The sequence below is a fragment of the Orcinus orca genome, chromosome 11, assembly GCF_937001465.1.
Source record: "Orcinus orca chromosome 11, mOrcOrc1.1, whole genome shotgun sequence".
In the NCBI taxonomy this organism is placed as follows: Eukaryota; Metazoa; Chordata; class Mammalia; order Artiodactyla; family Delphinidae; genus Orcinus; species Orcinus orca.
In genome coordinates, this window is record NC_064569.1 from 24,607,553 (window position 1) to 24,625,742 (window position 18,190).

At 39.6% G+C, this 18,190-nt stretch overlaps 1 protein-coding gene across 5 annotated transcripts in view; it reads right to left on the bottom strand.

Moving 5' to 3' along the window:
• TMTC1 (transmembrane O-mannosyltransferase targeting cadherins 1) overlaps positions 1 to 18,190 on the bottom strand; it is a 260,735-nt gene that overhangs the window by 91,677 nt on the left and 150,868 nt on the right. For all 5 annotated transcript variants that reach the window (XM_049694189.1, XM_033430160.2, XM_049694188.1 and 2 more), the window contains one exon: positions 1,827 to 1,948. In XM_049694189.1, coding sequence (XP_049550146.1) covers positions 1,827 to 1,948 — 122 coding nt within the window. The remainder of the gene's footprint in view (positions 1 to 1,826; positions 1,949 to 18,190) is intronic.

Genomic DNA, 18,190 nt, shown 5'->3' on the forward strand with positions numbered 1-18,190 from the left:
TCATTTGACACAGATGAGGAAACAGAGGCTTTGTGACATCACACTCATGTCACACTCTGACTGCAGGAACATGCTGTGAACCACCACATACAGCATGAATTAACTGATAAAATAAATATAACATGCTTAGCATAGTGACTGACCTATAATAAAGGTTCAATAAAAGTTTTGATACAATTAATGTTTACTGAGTATGATACTATTTTAAAGAATATCCAGCTCTGTTAAACGATTAGAGTGGAAGACACCATTTTTTTTTTAATCAGCAGTTAATAAACTCTTTGAGGGGAAAAAACCTGAGATTCACTTATTTTTGCAGCCTCAGATTGTAGTAGAGCATGCCTGGGACAGACGCTCTGTGAATATCTGTTAAGTGAAGAATAAATACAGATTCCACTTGGAATCAGGAGTCCTACAGACAAAACCTGACTGAAGCCACTCTCAGCTGCTCTAAGCAAAAACATGTCTGGAACAGACACTGAGGTCCTCCTTTGCCCTCCATATTCCTCAGTACTGGCAAGCCTTCATAAGCCTGTTATTTTAAGTCAATATAGAACGCAAAGAAATTTCGTATTTTTGTCCTCATCAAATAGTTTTTATCAAGAAATAATCTCCTTCCCAAACTGTGCTGTAGACACATAAAGAAAATTAAGGGCCACCCTCTCCTTAACCAAGTCAAAACAAGATGCTGTTAAGTCTTAAGAAAGCTGTTAGGTACTTACTGTGGGGGGGAATTGAAGTTTATGAAATTCATTTCTAATTATATGCATTTTAAAATTTCTAACTCAATATCCATAAATGAAATAAATTTTACTATTTAATACTTAAATTAATCTCATTTAAATTAAGTTTAAAATTAACTTAAATTTCTAACTCAAAATGAAGAAATAAAAATGAATAATTTCCTGATAATATTTTGGTTTACTGTATTTATTTTGTTGCCTTTTAGAAAAGTTCATTCTTGGGACTTCCCCCGTGGTCCAGTGGTTAAGACTCTGCCTTCCAATGCAGGGGGCATGGGTTCGATCCCTGGTCGGTGAACTAAGATCCCACATGCTGCGTGGTGTGGCCAAAAAAAAATAATAATAATAAAATAAAAAATAAAAAGGTCTTAAAAAAATTTTTTTAAAGAGAAAAGTTCATTCTTATGTATAATTCATCAAATTACTTAATTTTAGGAAGCTTAATAAAATCCTTATTTTAAAAATGAGAAAACATGGGTGCAAAAAAAAAAAATCTTCAAGTGCTACTCAAGGTCACACAATGGATAAACGGCAGAACCATTTCAGGGACATTTTCAGGCTTTTGAAAAGAAACAGGCCTTGGAATGCTGACATTGAATAAGACTAGAGAACAGACAAGCTTCAGCACGATTCAAATATTCAGAGCTAAGTGGCATTATGTAATCATACAAGTCTGAATGCCCTTTATAATTTTAACCAATTTTTTTCTCAAGGACAAGTTTCCTTCAGATTGTTCCTATTTTTAAATTAAAGAACAAAGAAAGAGAGAGAAAGAAGATAGAAGTTAATTAAAATCATGCTACTTAACACAGTTAATAATTTTATCCAAATCAACAAATATTTCTAGAAAGTTACTATAATTATGTTTAATAAACACAGATACTTGAACAAAGAAGTCGTGGTAAATGATTGCTGCTAAAATTCTGAATATACTCTGGTCAATATTCTCGTCCAACTTCCTCTTTGGCTGTTTATAAAGCTGGGGTAATAAACACCGCAAAGATCTGTCATACACACAAAGAACGGTCTCTCTGGAGCCATCAGTGTTGGTCTGGTAAAGAGGAATCCAGGAGCAGTAATTACCTAGGCATGTATAGCACTCTCTCGGCCACCACGAAACCCACCCTGAAGAAGAGGTTGCTGGCTGGGATGAACGGGAAAACCAGGAACAACAAGCCCACCAAAACTTCCCTGTGCTCCAATCTCTGAAACACACAATAGTGGAGGACAAATTAATCTGGGTTTAATTCCACTTCAGTCAGCATTTAACCATCTCTTTCATTTTCAACTTCTCATTGAAGGAATGAATAAATTAGACCAATGTAAACCTTTTGATGAGTGTGCTGAATTCATCAGAGAAAGCCCTCAGGCTAAAACCTCTGGCTCATGGAAATATTCGCATGTACCCCTGACACACATTTGCCACCCAGAACATCTGCTATTTGCCTAACATGATCAGTGACCATTACTCCTTATTCTGGGCTGGCCCTACAGCCATCCTGCTTCTTGGTCTGGCTCCCTTTAGAGTCCCTGTGCCCCCAGGCAACTCATTCCTGGGAGCAAAGCAGCTGGGTGGGATCAAGCTCACTAAGGCATCATGGAGAATTACTGTCCTCTCAGAAACAGAACACATTAAAAGCAAAACAAACAAAAACAAAGAAGAAGAAGAAAAAAAAACCCACACAAAGCCCACCAGGAGAGGCAAAGCTTAGCATGAAGAAAATTAAATGCAAATGGTGAAATGTGGGGCACCAATGAGGGAGATCATTTGAGCTGAGGTGTTTTTAGCATCTTTCCAAATAAGCCAGTAAGCAAGCATTTATTCCATGAAATTTTTTGGAATCAAAATTCATTACAATAAATCATTAAACTGACAGAACACCTTTCTCTTACACTGTATATATTAATTTGTAAAGATTTTTGTCACTTATAGTTAACATAAAATATTTCTATTTATTACTAATAATATGTTGTAATGGGCACTGTAAAAGCTAGTGTGTGTTTCCAAATAGACATATTTGAAGGAATTCCTATTTAAAACAAACCTAAATGTATTGGATGGTATTACTTTTTTCTTTTTAAAAAAAGTTTAAGGGAAAAACCAAATAGAACTTTCCATGTTAGTTTTAAATTTTTTCTTATAAACATTTTAAATAGCCTATTACTTTTAATAATTGTGAAAGACTAAACAAAAGAATTTCTAAAACATAAATAAGATTCCCTAATGCAACTACTAATATTTTAAGTAGACAAAGTAAAAGATTTCAAACATCTTGAGACATTTGTCACCTGGATTTTATTAAAATCTTTGTTTTGCTGACTACAAAATATTGAATAACAAAGTTTCTAAGAGCAATTCCATATGAACAAATGTGATTTGGACAATTTCCTTTAAAAGTAAGGGAATGTAAGTAATGATCTCATTTTTTACCTAGAGTAACCACACTCTTTAGAATTAAAATATGAAAGAAGAAGAAAAAAATTTTGCATAACAAGCCTTCAACTCAAATGGATACAATAATGTATTTTCTATGACCCACTTAAATTGAAGGAATAAAACAGGTGAGAAGTAACAAGTTCATTATATTTAAAAACTGCAAGCTATCTTTGTAATTTAGATTTTTCTTTCAGTTTACAGAGTATATTTCAGTCCAAGAATTTAAAGATTTGTAAAGAGAATGTAATACCCCCTATTAATTAATCCTAAGCATGGAGGCAAGGGCAGGGGTTAAGAGAATTCTGACCAGGTCACCATCCAGGTCCCTGGATCGTGTTTTACCCCGTGAGGCGCCTCCCCACCTCATTGCGGTTATTGGAGATCAGCCCTCACTGCGGATCTGAAAGAGGCATCGCCTTCACACCCCCAGTGTCACCCCTTGCTGCCTGACCGAAGGACCTTCCTCACTGTGGTGTCGTATGTTTCTAGCCTTTACTCAGCAGAAGCCGGAGCTGGGGAGCCAGTAGGTTGGGAGGAGCCGGTGTCCGGGGAGCACAGAGGCGCCCTCGGGCTCCTCCCTCCCCAGTCCCGGAGCCCCTGCAGCAGGCGGTCTGGAGAGCTGCCGCCGCTGCTGGAGGTGCAGAGATGGGGCTGCAGGCTCGAGGCACGGCCTTTATTCCCTTCCTGGCCCTCATCCCAGTTGTGATTACGTATTTATCTGTGTGCTCACTGTCTTTAATTAATGTCTCCACCAGACTCTAAGCTCCATGAGGACAGGAGCTGCTCAGTTGTGTTCAGCGGCGCCTGGTTTGTGCTCAGCTCAGTGCCCGGCACTTAGTGAGTGTTTAGAAATATTTGTTGAATAAATCAATAAATGAATAAATGTTCCATGTGAGAGAGAAAACTGGGTGTGCGAAGGGGAGAGGACAGAGAGGGCTTCCTGGTGGAGGGGGGACAATCTGGGGTTGAAAATTGAATGAATGCTCACAAGGTAGATGTGGTGGGCTTGGGGAAGGGGAGGGGGTCACAGCGAGGCGCATTCGGGCAGAAGATACAGAATGTACGAAGCAGGGAATAACCCTGGACATGTTGGCAGGTGACAAACCATCAGGGTGTTGTATGCTCTGTGTGGAGTTGACTTTTACCTACAGGCAACAAGGATGGAGTAAAGGGTCCCACACGCATAGAAAGAAAAGCAAGTCAGTGTCCAGCAGCTGATGTCCATGATCCAGTTGTGGCCCTGCTACCATTAGTCACCTTGAGCAGGAATGAAATTAGCCCTTCCCTGTGTCAACTATTAAATGAGGTAAGTGAGGCTCACAGCTCAGCGCAGCAGGATCAACACAAAGGTTTCTTGATCAGAGAGAAAGTCCACGTCATTGGAGTTGTGAGCTTAGAGCCTACCACTCCACATTGCTACCAGAGGGGCTGTCTTATGCGGTGTTTTACTTTGTTTTCAAAACATGCAACTGAAGACAGTGGCACAGTGCCCAAACTCAATGAAGTTTCACTATTTATCTCAAGAAAAATAACATTCATGAAAAAAATTCTTGAGTCTCAAATTAAACTGATGATAATCTTCTCTCCTCCCCATTCAGTCAAGAGAGATAGAAAATATTCAAGAATATATTTCTTTAAACTGCAAGTTGATCAGCCAAGCAGAAAGTTGTAAGTTAGGGAAAAAATATGTCATGAACATGGCTGAATTTCCTAGAATGAGAAAGACTGGGAGAGAATCCAATTTTGTGTCCTGTGGATCACAGATGTGACAAAGTTGGTTAAATAATTTATAGCTTATTTCACCCTAACAGATACAGATGAAACGCAAACAAAATAAGAGTGTGGGAAAAAGAGAAAATGCGTGGCATTTTCCAAAGTACACAGAGTGCATTCATTTCTAGGAAAAGAGGCAAATGGAAATTGATTCCAAATACACTAGGGGGTGAAAAGACATGAGAATTAAAACAGCTAATAATGCAGCCAATAATAATAATACACATTATTTGTCTGATTACCTGTGCAACTTCAGACAAATTAATTTACTTCTCTGAGTTTTAATTTGATGATCAAAAACAAAAAAAGAGGTTACTGATACCTATTGTATCTGTAGGAAAAATGTGTGATAGATTCACTCTGATAGGTGTTAGTCTTGACTTTTTTCCTGGCTCGGGAGGATACAGAAAATCATTCCCCTGAGCTGCAAAGAGAGAAAAATCCCTTAACATACCTCTTAGGGCGCCCAGAGAATCATGCGGCCACCATCAGCACAGTCACGCATCTGAGAGCCGCTAATGGAAAAGCAGTGAGCTTCTCAGAAACATAAATTACCTCAGAGGAGCACCAGCTCCAGAATCTGAGTCTAGCCTGGTCGCTTCTGGTTTATCCCATCCCCTTCCTACTCCCGGCTTCCTTTTCAAAGAACAAGTCATAGGTGAGGACACATACACAAGCACACAGACAGATACACACACACATACACACATACATGCATGTGCACATGGCCAGCAGTGTGTGGATGAGTGGTCATGAGAAGAGGATGCCTCCCTGTCCCATTCAACCCAGACAACATCTACTGCAGGCTGCTTCCTTCCAGAACAGCAGAGAACAGGCCTCATTATAGTAATTATTACCATCATTCCCATCATCATATTTTCTCTCACCTCTAAACAGGTTTCAGATAAAGAATACAGCACATTCAGCATGTTCTTACAGTTCTGCGTAGAGCACGGTTATATTTCAATCCTAAGGATGTCTTTGGCAGCTCTAGACTCTAGCTGTCTGCATCTAATTTGTCAATTTCAGGGAAGCTGATGACAGTAGAGCTCCCTCTTCAGCCCTGGGAGTAAGGCATTTCCAAGCTGACAACTGGCAGGGCTGCATACTTCCCAGGCCCTCTTTTCTCATCTGTTTTTGGGTCTACTTCCTCCACTAGACTATGCCTTCCTTGATGGGAGTCACCGTCTCACTTAGATTTATCCAGATACCTGGCACATACATAACTGGCATTCAGCAAACTGTGTTGCAATAAGAAAGATTAGTGATGGAAGTTGCATATACATCACTGAGGTTCATTTTAGAGACTTCTCACTAAGGAAAACTTGTACTTTTGGTAACCCTCTGAAACACAGTGTTTGCAGTGTTAATTTGGGGTGAGAAGTCCTTGAACATCCAAAGTACCTCACAAGGGTCTGACAGAGCTGACCGACAGCAGTGAGGTACTTTTAATCAGGATGCATGCATACTTTCCATGTCTCTCTAATTGCATTCATTGCTACTAACTACTACTTGGTCTCGCAAGGTCGTGGGACATTTCTGCTTAGGAAAAGTGACATCTTTCACATTATTGAAGTTCAATTTTAATTTTGTGAATATTTCAATGTATTAAAATAGTCAATAATTTATCACTGTTATTATTATGATGGAAATTCTTTTTAACTGAGGAAGGCAAGTTATTTAATCAATTTAAATCCCCATTGCTCTATCTGACTGCACAGTATTGCCTCATCTCTTGTTCTGAATCCCAGTTACTCAGCTGGGGGTGCCAGGCAGTGAGCTAGGCTCATTCTCTTGCTAACTGACTCCCAAATTGCCACCCTGTAGCAGGCAACCCAAACTTATGCCAGCTTAAAAAATTCTATTTAATCTCACAACAATTCTGTGGAGCTGAATATTATTATCCTTGCTGTAAACTCAAATGCCTGAGATCTTTGGGTTCTTCACAATAGCTGCAACTGCAAATCAGCAGTTGTACTGTGTTATTTCTGTGAGAAACTTTCCTCAAGGCTGCACCAGGACTTCAGGTCTCCTTCCTGCAGAACGGAACCTGGGCTGTCTCTGTGCTGCTTCTGTATATTTTAAGAATTTTTTGAAGCCCCAAACCCCTATTACTGTCCAGAGGAAATGCATCGGTGAGTCTCCACTTGAGCAAATCAGAGGCTCAGGTTTATTTAAAACATCATGAGCTCTGAACCTACACAAGCCCTTAGATGCTCCCAAATGATGATAATACAGACTGCATGAAATGGATGGAGAACTGGTCTCAGAACACTAACTCAAGACCAGTATGGGAAGGGGCAAGCCAGAAGTAGAGAGAGAGAAAGAGCTTGGCTGTTTGGGCCAATGGGATTCTGTCTAAGCTCTGCACAAATGTACCTTGAACTTCTTCCCCCCCCCACCACCCCGGGTTGCCCTCCTGTCTACTTGACCTTCACTATTGTCTATATTTTCCTTTGAATTTTACAGCCCCTCCCTGCTTCACATCTGTCTGACAGTGGCTCAGTTTGCCTGTCTCCAGGCACAGCTCCTGTCTGGGGATCCTCTCCATGGTCACAGCTCTCACCTGGTGTTGGTGACAGTTCCCTCCTCTGACCCTTCAGGCCATCTGGTAGGTGTCCCTTGGCATGTTAGCTCCACTCTGCCCACATCACTGCAAAGGTCCCTTCATAAACTCTTCAGTCACCCCATGGGCCGTGCACTGTGTATCCTGCCAGGGCTCTGACTAATAGACCACAGTGGAAGAGCATGCGGTGCAGATGGAAGCAGAGATGTGGATTCTAAAGAAGGGTCAGAACACTGGCTTTTGTGAGCTATTAGGAGCTGGCTCCAGACCACTCCTGACTTGGTCCCATCCTTGCATTGTTGTATTTCCATTAAGTTTCAGCCCTTGGGTGAACCACCCTTTTTTGAGGCCACTGAAATAATAGAAAATTCTAAATGTTGTATAAAAACAGTAAAGACAAATACCAATCTAAGAGAGCTTTTATCTGGCAAATGATATTGAGACCAATCTCTCAGCAGTTGGAGAGGAGAAAGTTTTGAATTTTTACTGCTCTTACAATATGAAATGCAACAGACCACTTCTTAATGATTCCAACAAGATCTAGAATCTGAACTCCATTTCAGTAACACAGGAGGCAAGAGGAATCTTGGGATGGTCTCAAGGGTAGAGAGAAGAAGAAAAATTGAAAGCTGATTCTCAGAGCCTCAGTCGCAAGTGCCAAATTCCTTGATGATTATATAGTCAACCGGGACCCTAAGTTAGGCCCAGTGGCCACAGTGCCACACTACGAGAGGCTGAAGGACAGTCCACCCATGACATAAACACAATTCGCATCTCACACGTAAGCATGGAAAGGTACCACTTGCCGCTTTTTTCTTCCCTGGTCTGAAATCAATGAAATAAGCCAAGTTGGGAGAGAAAATAGCTTTGGTTCAGGATCTCAAGAGCATGGCTGCCAACCCACACACTCCTTGGTTCAAGCTGGTGATATCACTTCCTCATTTTCATGTGCCCTAAAATTTACTCATAAGTGCACATGGAAAAAATTTTTAAAGGGGAAATGAATGAAGAAATTATACCTCCTCGGAGACAAAAGTAGATTTGTACACTCTATCTTCTCTGAGCCAATTTAAACACTGCTTTTCCCACGCCAAGCTTTCTTCACTGAGGAGCTTTGCCAGATGCACTAATGAACACAGAGCCGAAGGGAGATTAAAATAAGAGCATTCATAAAACGACACTTTGGATTTCTGGTCCTTGGTTGTGGACTTCATTTCTTTGCAGAGTTTTCTGTTTGATTTGTTTTTAATCAATAGTCTAAATCTTCCTGCCAACAATAGATCCTGGGATTGAAACTTCTTATCTTCACAAGAGCACACAATTATGTTGTTTCAGGATCAAACCAGGTGAAGAGGGAAGCTCTCATATTGTTTTACTCAAGTGAGAATGAACTATTTCATAACTTTATTTGGAAATATGTGTCACATTTAGGGTGTGTTTTAAATGTTTAAAGAAAAATAAAAGCAAAAATCTTTTAAAAGGCACTTTAGAGGAGGCAAGATTGGAAAATATCAGTCTAGTGCAAAAAACACCATTTATTTTACGTTTTTTCCCTGTAATTGATCTCTAATCTCATAGCGTTGTGGTCGGAAAAGATGTTGATATGATTTCAATTTTCTTAAATTTACCAAGGCTTGATTTGTAACCCAAGATGTGATCTATCCTGGAGAATATTCCGTGTGCACTTGAGATGAAAGTGTAATCTGCTGTTTTTGGATGGAATGTCCTACAAATATCAATTAAATCTATCTGGTCTATTGTATCATTTAAAGCTGTGTTTCCTTACCAATTTTCTGTCTGGATGATCTGTCCATTGGTGTAAGTGAGGTGTTAAAGTCCCCCACTATTATTGTGTTACTATCAATTTCCACTTTTATAGCTGTTAGCAGTTGCCTTATGTATTGAGGTGCTCCTACGTTGGGTGCATATATATTTGTAATTGTTATACCTTCTTCTTGGATTGATCCCTCTATCATTATGTAGTGTCCTTCCTTGTCTCTTGTAACATTCTTTATTTTAAAGTCTATTTTATCTGATATGAGTATTGCTACTCCAGCTTTCTTTTGATTTCCATTTGCATGGAATATCTTTTTCCATCCCCTCACTTTCAGTCTGTATGTGTCCCTAGGTCTGAAGTGGGTCTCTTGTAAACAGCATACATATGGGTCTTGTTTTTGTATCCATTCAGTGAGCCTGTGTCTTTTGGTTGAGCATTTAATCCATTCACGTTTAAGGTAATTATTGATATGTATGTTCCTATTACCATTTTCTTAATTGTTATGGGTTTGTTTTTGTAGGTTCTTTTCTTCTCTTGTGTTTCCCACTTAGAGAAGTTCCTTTAGCATTTGTTGTAGCGCTGGTTTGGTGGTGCTGAATTCTCTTAGCTTTTGCTTGTCTGTAAATCTTTTGATTTCTCCGTCGAATCTGAATGAGATCCTTGCCAGGTAGAGTAATCTTGGTTGTAGTTTCTTCCCTTTCATCACTTTAAATATATCTTGCCACTCCCTTCTGGCTTGTATATTTTCTGCTGAGAAATCAGCTGTTAACCTTATGGGAGTTCCCTTGTTTGTTATTTGTCGTTTTTCCCTTGTTGCTTTCAATAATTTTTCTTTGTCTATAATTTTTGTCAGTTTGATTACTACATGTCTCGGCGTGTTTCTCCTTGGGTTTATCCTGCCTGGGACTCTCTGCACTTCCTGGACTTGGGTGGCTCTTTCCTTTCCCATGTTAGGTAAGTTTTTGACTGTAATCTCTTCAAATATTTTCTCTGGTCCTTTCTCTCTCTCTTCTCCTTCTGGGAACCCTATAATGTGAATGTTGTTGTGTTTAATGTTGTCCCAGAGGTCTCTTAGGCTGTCTTCATTTCTTTTCATTCCTTTTCCTTTATTCTGTTCCACAGCAGTGGATTCCACCATTCTGTCTTCCAGGTCACTTATCCGTTCTTCTGCCTCAGTTATTCTGCTATTGATTCCTTCAAGTGTATTTTTCATTTCAGTTATTGTATTGTTCATCTCTGTTTGTTTGTTCTTTAATTCTTCTAGGTCTTTGTTAAACATTTCTTGCATCTTCTCGATCTTTGCCTCCATTTTTCTTCCAAGGTCCTGGATCATCTTCACTATCATTATTCTGAATTCTTTTTCTGGAAGGTTGTCTACCTCCACTTCATTTAGTTGTTTTTCTGGGGTTTTATCTTGTTCCTTCATCTGGTACAAAGTCCTCTGCCTTTTCATTTTGTCTATTTTTCTGTGAATGTCACCATTCATTTTAATAATCAAGTACTAGTAAGGAGTTAAGGGAATTAAGTAAATTAGAAAAATGTTGTTCAATAAAACTTTTCCTGATTAGAATGAAATTATTACAGGAATTTATGGAGACATGGGAGAAGTAGAGAATGAACTTTCTTCCTCTCTCTCTGTGGTTCTGAACAAAAATGGAAAAAGCACTAGAAACATGTATTTAAAAAAAAAAAGTGAGGAAGACTAGAGAGATGAAAGGTAGGGGCAAGACAAGATCTCTTCTAAGGTCATGTTCAACGTGTAAATTATTACACACGTGCTATGGGAGAGACTCATGCAGAGGGGGAAATAAAAGTCACCTGGTAAGCTGCAAATGCTAGAGAGTAAAGGAAAAACAAGCATCTCTCAAGCACATACCATATGCCAGACATTTGACTGAGACTGTCCCACTGACATTTCATGATAATATTACAATGTAGGTAATTATCCCCAGTTTATAGATGAGGAAATTGAAGCTCAGAGGGCTTAAGACACTTACCTAAGTTGATCCAACTAGTGAGAAACAAGGGTTTCAAACTGAGGTCTGATTCACCCCAACACCTGTCCTTTCCCCACAGTCCATGTGGCTTTGAGATCCCAAGGCAAGGTCAACTGTGTGCGTGGGGAGGCTGATTTCAGCCCTTTGCTGCCTCTTAGTTTTGTAGCAGAAACCCACAGAGCAGATAAGACCCAGCAATTTGGAGGTTACCGAGTAAGGCACTGCTGAGCTAGACCAGAAATCTCACCCCTGAGTCCCTTTGACAGATAAACGCCGACACGAGTATTCTACAATCTGCAGGGATACAGCAGGATATGCTGCATGGAACGTGTGTTCTTTGTCAATTACTCTGTTTCAATAAATGGTTGCAGGTGGCCCACCTACTCACTCTGACAACCAGCCTCTGGAAGAGAGGACATGTCCATGTCCACAGCCACAACAGGGGAAGACATAATTTATTTGATCTTAGTTACTGAATTGTAAGTCAAAATTATATTTAAGAAGACTTGAGGGGGGATAATGATTATTTTTGACATAAGAAATCAAATACTGTGATGAAATCACCCTCTTATTAAGGAAAATAACAGAACATTCATATTCTAGTGACCACAGTGGCGTAATGAATAAGCTGAGTGGACAAAAGCCTTCTAAGTTTTAAATCTACACATGCTCTGGAGCTTATTGCTCTAACATCCATTTTTAATATTCAACTGTTTATGTCTAAATCTTGCAGGAATGTAATACTGTGATAACCACTTACTCGTTCCTTTTTTTTTTAACCTTTAAAAAACTTTAAATTTATTTTTTAATTGAAGTATAGTTGCTGGTCAGTATTATATAAGTTACAGGTATACAGCATAGTGATTCATAATTTTGAAAGGTTACGCTCCATTTAGTTATAAAATATTGACTATATTCCCTGTGTTGTACAGTATATCCTTGTAGCTTATTTTATACATAAAAGTTTGTACTTCTTAGCCCCCTACCTCTCGATAGCCCCTCCCTCTTCCCTCTCCCCACTGGTAACCACTAGTATGTTATATTTTTAGATTCCACATATAAGAGAAATCATACAATATTTGTCTTTCTCTGATAACACTTACTTTTGTAGCATCTGTGATATTCATATTTATATCAGGTATTCACTCAGGAGGGTGGATTTGGAAAATCAAAACAGTAGTGTAGCTCTAAGAGCTATGTGTTCATTTGTGTTGAGACCAAAGCTATCTGGGTGGACTCAGGAGAAAGGAGGAGCTGAGGGGAGGCATCAGAACCCCCATTAGATACCTCTGCCTTCAGGGGAGGCCCTGTCCAGAGAAGAATCAGTAGTACACTGGACAGGGGTCCTGTGTCAGCAGAAGTTCAGTCTTGTGCCCAGAGCCTGTCCAGAGCAGAGAGGGGAAAAGGCCACCACCTAGCAGTCCAGGTCTTCCATCATACTCCCCACTTCCAGCTCTGGCTAGTGAAACAAAGATGACACAGGTAATGCAGCCGAATCCCTGGTTAAAAACTATAACTTGGGACTTCCCTGGTGGTGCAGTGGTTAAGACTGCCCTCCAGTGCAGGGGGTGTGGGTTCGATCCCTGGTCGGGGAGCTAAGATCCCACATGCCTCGTGGCCAAAATACCAAAACATAAAACAGAAGCAGTATTGTAACAAATTCAATAAAGACTTTAAAAGTGGTCCACATCAAAAAAAATCTTAAAAAAAAAAGAACTATACCTTAATAAAGTGACCTTAGGTGGGAGGGAGGCTGCTGCAATTAACCAATTTTTTCCCTCTGTAAGAATTCAATTAAGAACCAGGATGGATTTAAACATGCAAGTGAAGTCATGTGTGAATTTAGCTTTGATGATGAGGAAACAAGAGGCAGAGGATAAATTAGATGCATTTTCATAAATAGTTTTGTTCCTGTGAAAATACACACACTTGGCAGAAGTGGTCTTCTACCTATGACTACCGCTTAAATATTTCTAAGATGTCCCTTTGCCAAAACCTTCCAAAGCAGGATGCTATAGACTTATTTTCTGTTAAGAAAGAGACAAGATGTTTACTTTTTCACACCATGAGTCACACTCACTCAGAAGTATGGTTCATCTACCCACTTGGGATTGTCACACAGAGGACAGTCCCTTCCCTCTGTAATCTAAAATGAATAAGGAGAAGGAACCACAAAAATCCCACACAGTTTCACACAGTAAAGATGAAAATATTTTAGAGCAGCATTTCTTAAAGACTATAATTCATCCTACTTTATCAAACAAATTACAGAGAGATGTTTGGCTTACTTCAAGGTTACAAGATACGAAAGTAATAATAAATTTAGTAAGCTTCTCTCTTAACAGTTAAAAACAGGGATTTTTACTTGTCCAATTGAGCTTCTGAAGTAACTGCTATGAATAATGGATTTGATTCCTATTTTCCATCAATGTGCTCATCCAAAATTAAAATATCTTCTATAATCAAAATAGGTTGGATCTCATTGGATAAGACCCATTTTCTTGCTTCTGAAACATATGGTGATAAAAGCCTAGTGGATCATCTTTTTTTATCAAAGTTGTTAAAAGCTCTTTTTTACAAGTAACTGACATGATTAAGTAATGCTCTTCCCTTCCCTTTAACTGTGCATCTTCCCTTCCCTTTAACTGAACAGCCTAACTACCACAGCCTAAAAGGGCAAATTTAATGGACTAATGAATGTAACAAAGGATGGAGACAAAGGCTCTAAGTTTTAAAATAGTATCAAATACTTGTAATTTTCCAAATTCAGACATTCCAACACCTATTATCATTTTTTCATTAGGCCTGCTTTCCACCAAACAGCAACAGCATAAATCTCTAACATGTAAGCTAAGAGAGAAGCAGCATAATATGATCTATGTAAGGCTTGACATAAAAGCAAGAATTTGACCATGTATCACTAATTGAGAGTCATTTTTCCCTTGGGACAGTCTTACAAGGTAAAAGAAAAAAAATCTTCTAGACAGAAAAACAAAGGGTGAAAGTGTTTCTCCAACAAGCCTTGGCATTGACTTATTCCCCAAGCAAAGACACTGTCCGAGTGAGCACCCAAATCTGTAACAGGCAGAAAACTAGAGTTTTCAGTTCAGTTCACTGGCCAAAGTCACCCACATCAAAAGGGATTGTGGTGCCTTGGAATGGAGACAGTTTTCAAGGCAATGCCAGGGAGGCTGATGTTAATAAATGTTCTTCCCATTTAATCGCTTTTTAATACCAAATGCCAGGGGGCTGGGTCACAAACTGACTAGGCCAATTTGGCCATCGAAAGTTGCCGTCCTTCTGTAAATACTGCTGGCCTCTGGCAATCAGAGCCAGACAGGACACAAAAATGACAGCAGGCTTTACATGAAATTCTGCCAAAAGTACAACCATTTATTATCAAACAGTCACACACTAGCTTATCATGAAGCTCCAGGAAGTCTTTTCTCTGTCCTCCAGCCTTCCTACAAGAAGTTTCCATGAAAGGACCTATGTTCTGTGGGAAGGACAACTCGCTTTCGACTCAGGTAAGGCATAGAGGTACTCTGTCAAGCACCTTCTTTTTAAATCAACAGTGAAGCAAATAAAGATACAATTTTTAGCTCTCTCCAGTTACAGGGAGCACTACATGTGCAGAGATACATGCCATGTCACTTTGGTTTCACTTGGAAAACTGTCACTTCATATAGGGATGAATCAGTTACTCAAGGTAATACTCACTTCCCCAACCTATGGCATTTGATGGATGGCCATGCAGTATCCTCATCCCATCATGAACCTTAGCAGTCACAGTCATTGCATCAAATACCCACATCCAAATTTCTAATTACAGCCTCAATCTGATGAAAACCAAGGCTCCAGGAATCTGGTCCAAGGCTGTACCTCTCACTTTTTCAGGTGGTATTGCTATAGGGATAATAATATGACAATTATTTTGTTGATGCTGTGGTGGTGGCTATTGTTTTTGAAGGTACATATATGGCAGCAAGAAAGTGTTTAAACACTGCTCAAGAATGGACTCTCAAAATTCACTTAGCCACCAGCCCTGATATCTCCAAGTCAATACTTCCCAAAACATGCTATCATAACACTGATCCTGCAAGAAGGCCCTAAAAAAGTTTCCAAATTCAAATAAATTTGAGAAATGCCACTTACTATATACCCCATTTAAAAACTCAATAGCTAGGACATGGAAACAACCTAAATGTCCAAAGATAGATGAATGGATAAAGAAGATGTGGTACATATATACAATGGACTATTACTCAGCCATAAAAAGGAATGGAATTGGTCATTTGTAGAGACGTGGATGGATCTAGAGACTGTCATACAGAGTGAAATAAGCCAGAAAGACAAAAACAAATATCGTATATTAACGCATATATGTGGACCTAGAAAAATGGTACAGATGAACCTATTTGTAGGACAGGAATAGAGATGCAGACGTAGAGAACAGACATGTGGACATGGTGGGGAAGGGGAGGGTGGGACAAATTGTGAGATTAGGTTTGACATAAATACACTACCATGAGTAAAATAGATAGCTAGTGGGAACCTGCTGTGTAGCACAGGGAGCTCAGCTCGGTGTTCTGTGATGACCTAGATGGGTGGGATGGCGGTGGGGTGGGAGGGAGGTCCAAGAGGGAGGGGATATAGGTATACATATAGCTGATTCACTTCATTATACAGCAGAAACTAACACAACACTGTAAAGTAATTTTACTCCAATAAAAAAAAAAAAAAAAACTCAAAAGGCTGCTTAGAGCACAGTAAAGGTTTTGTGAAGTCCCTCAGTAAAGAAAAATATATTTAACTTCTCTAAACCTAGTGCTTCTGAAATGCAGGATCTTTATTTAGAGTAACCTTATTTAATGACGTATATGATGCTAGAACCTATTTTGAGAGATGCTGGTATAAACTGCTCAAGCAGAATGAAGTTAAAAAGAAAAGTGTCCATCTTAGGAGCTTCTATAACCTGTCCCCCAAATCATCTCACTGTCTGCCAAATATTCCCTACATCTCTTTCATAGCCTTCATGCTACAGTTGAAATACATTTTCTGTCGCTCATCCTTCGTAGATGTAGAATAGATGATTTCCATGTAAAAAATCACTATATATACATTTAGAGAACTTTATCAAGCCATCCATCAGCATAGTCTTGGCTCCCGCCAGGACAAGTCCTAAGCGCAGGAAAGTTTCTTGGCAGGTGAGAGGCATATCTGTGTTTAGAAGGATCATTCTCTCAGAGCTGGGGGGATGGACTGAAAGTGGAGAAAACCAAGCTTTTCAAGGTAGCTACTGGGTTTACTTCTATTTTTATTCTCCATACTCAGCATATATCTATATCTATATATATATATATATATTTTTTTTTTTTTGCTGTATGCGGGCCTCTCACTCTTGTGGCCTCTCCTGCTGCGGAGCACAGGCTCCAGACACGCAGGCCCAGCGGCCATGGCCCACGGGCCCAGCCACCCCGTGGCATCTGGGATCTTCCCGGACCGGGGCACGAACCCGTGTCCCCTGCATCGGCAGGCGGACTCTCAACCACTGCGCCACCAGGGAAACCCTCAGCATATTTTTTGGAACAAATGAATGATCAATAAATTAAATATCAAATACGTTATCATTTCCTGCAGGCTTTTCCTTTCTAAATGCACCTTCCTGCACTTACAAATTTATTCTGCTTGTCTCTAAATACCTTGTCAGCTTTTAAGACCAGTTTCTATTTCCAACACACAGCTATAAATGTGGCTACTGACTGCAACTGGTCATGCTACTCAGATTCCTGGCCTCTGCCTATGAGACACACAAAGTACAGGAGCATCAAGGATACTACAGGACACTCCCCCTAACAATTTGCTTCCTCAAAGTATTCTTGGTAACTTTTCCAACCTTAGCAATGAGGCCCTTGGTAAAACACTGTCACTGATTACTCATTCATTCAACAAATATGTATTATTGCCTTCTCTTTTTAGTCTCTTTGGGCATTGTGCTTACAGGCAATCACTTAAAGCATATAGCAATCAATAACTTCCATCTTCTCTGTATTTTCCGGACACTATTCTAGGCTCTTTGGCATACACCAGTTAGCAAAACAGACACACACACACAAAACGTTGCCTTTCCAGAGAGGGAAAAAAAAGATAGTCTGGTGAGGGGTATCTGCAATATAAGGTGGGTGGACAAGAAGAGGGTTGCAATTCTAAACATGGTGGACAGAGTACGCCTCATTGAGAAGGTGGCAATTAAGCAAAGACTTGCAAGAGATGAAGGAGTCAGCCACAGTATTCGTTTCATAGGAAGAAATGAATTCAAGAAGAAACCAGAAAAATAATGGGGACAGAGCATGTCAAACCTTTTCAGCCATTATAGAAGTTATGACTTTTACTTGCGAGAAATAAGGAGCCACTGAAAAATTTTAAGTACAAGAAAGACAGGATCTGATTTACATTTTTAAGAATCATGGTAGTCACTGTACTGAGAATATTCTTGACCACTGGCACTAGGGTAGAAGCAGGCCAACTAGTTGGAGGCTATAGCAATAATCTAGGTGAGAGAGAATGGCTTGGACCAGGGTGATAGCAGTGAAGGCACTGAGAAGTGGTCAGATTCTAGACATATTTTGAAACAAAAGTTGACAGGATTTATTGATGGGTTGAATGTAATATTAATGAGCAAGACAGAGAGGCAACAAGAAAACCCCAAGAATTTTGGCTTGGGCAACTAGTAGGATGCACAAAGGTGGGAAATCATGGTCAGGGAAACAATGAACAGGTAAGTTCAGGAGTTAAATTTCAGAATGTTGACTTGAAACACCATGTGGAAATGCATTTATACAGCACTTGCCTTCCTGAACAACCCCATGTACCATATATATTATTTCATTTATTCTG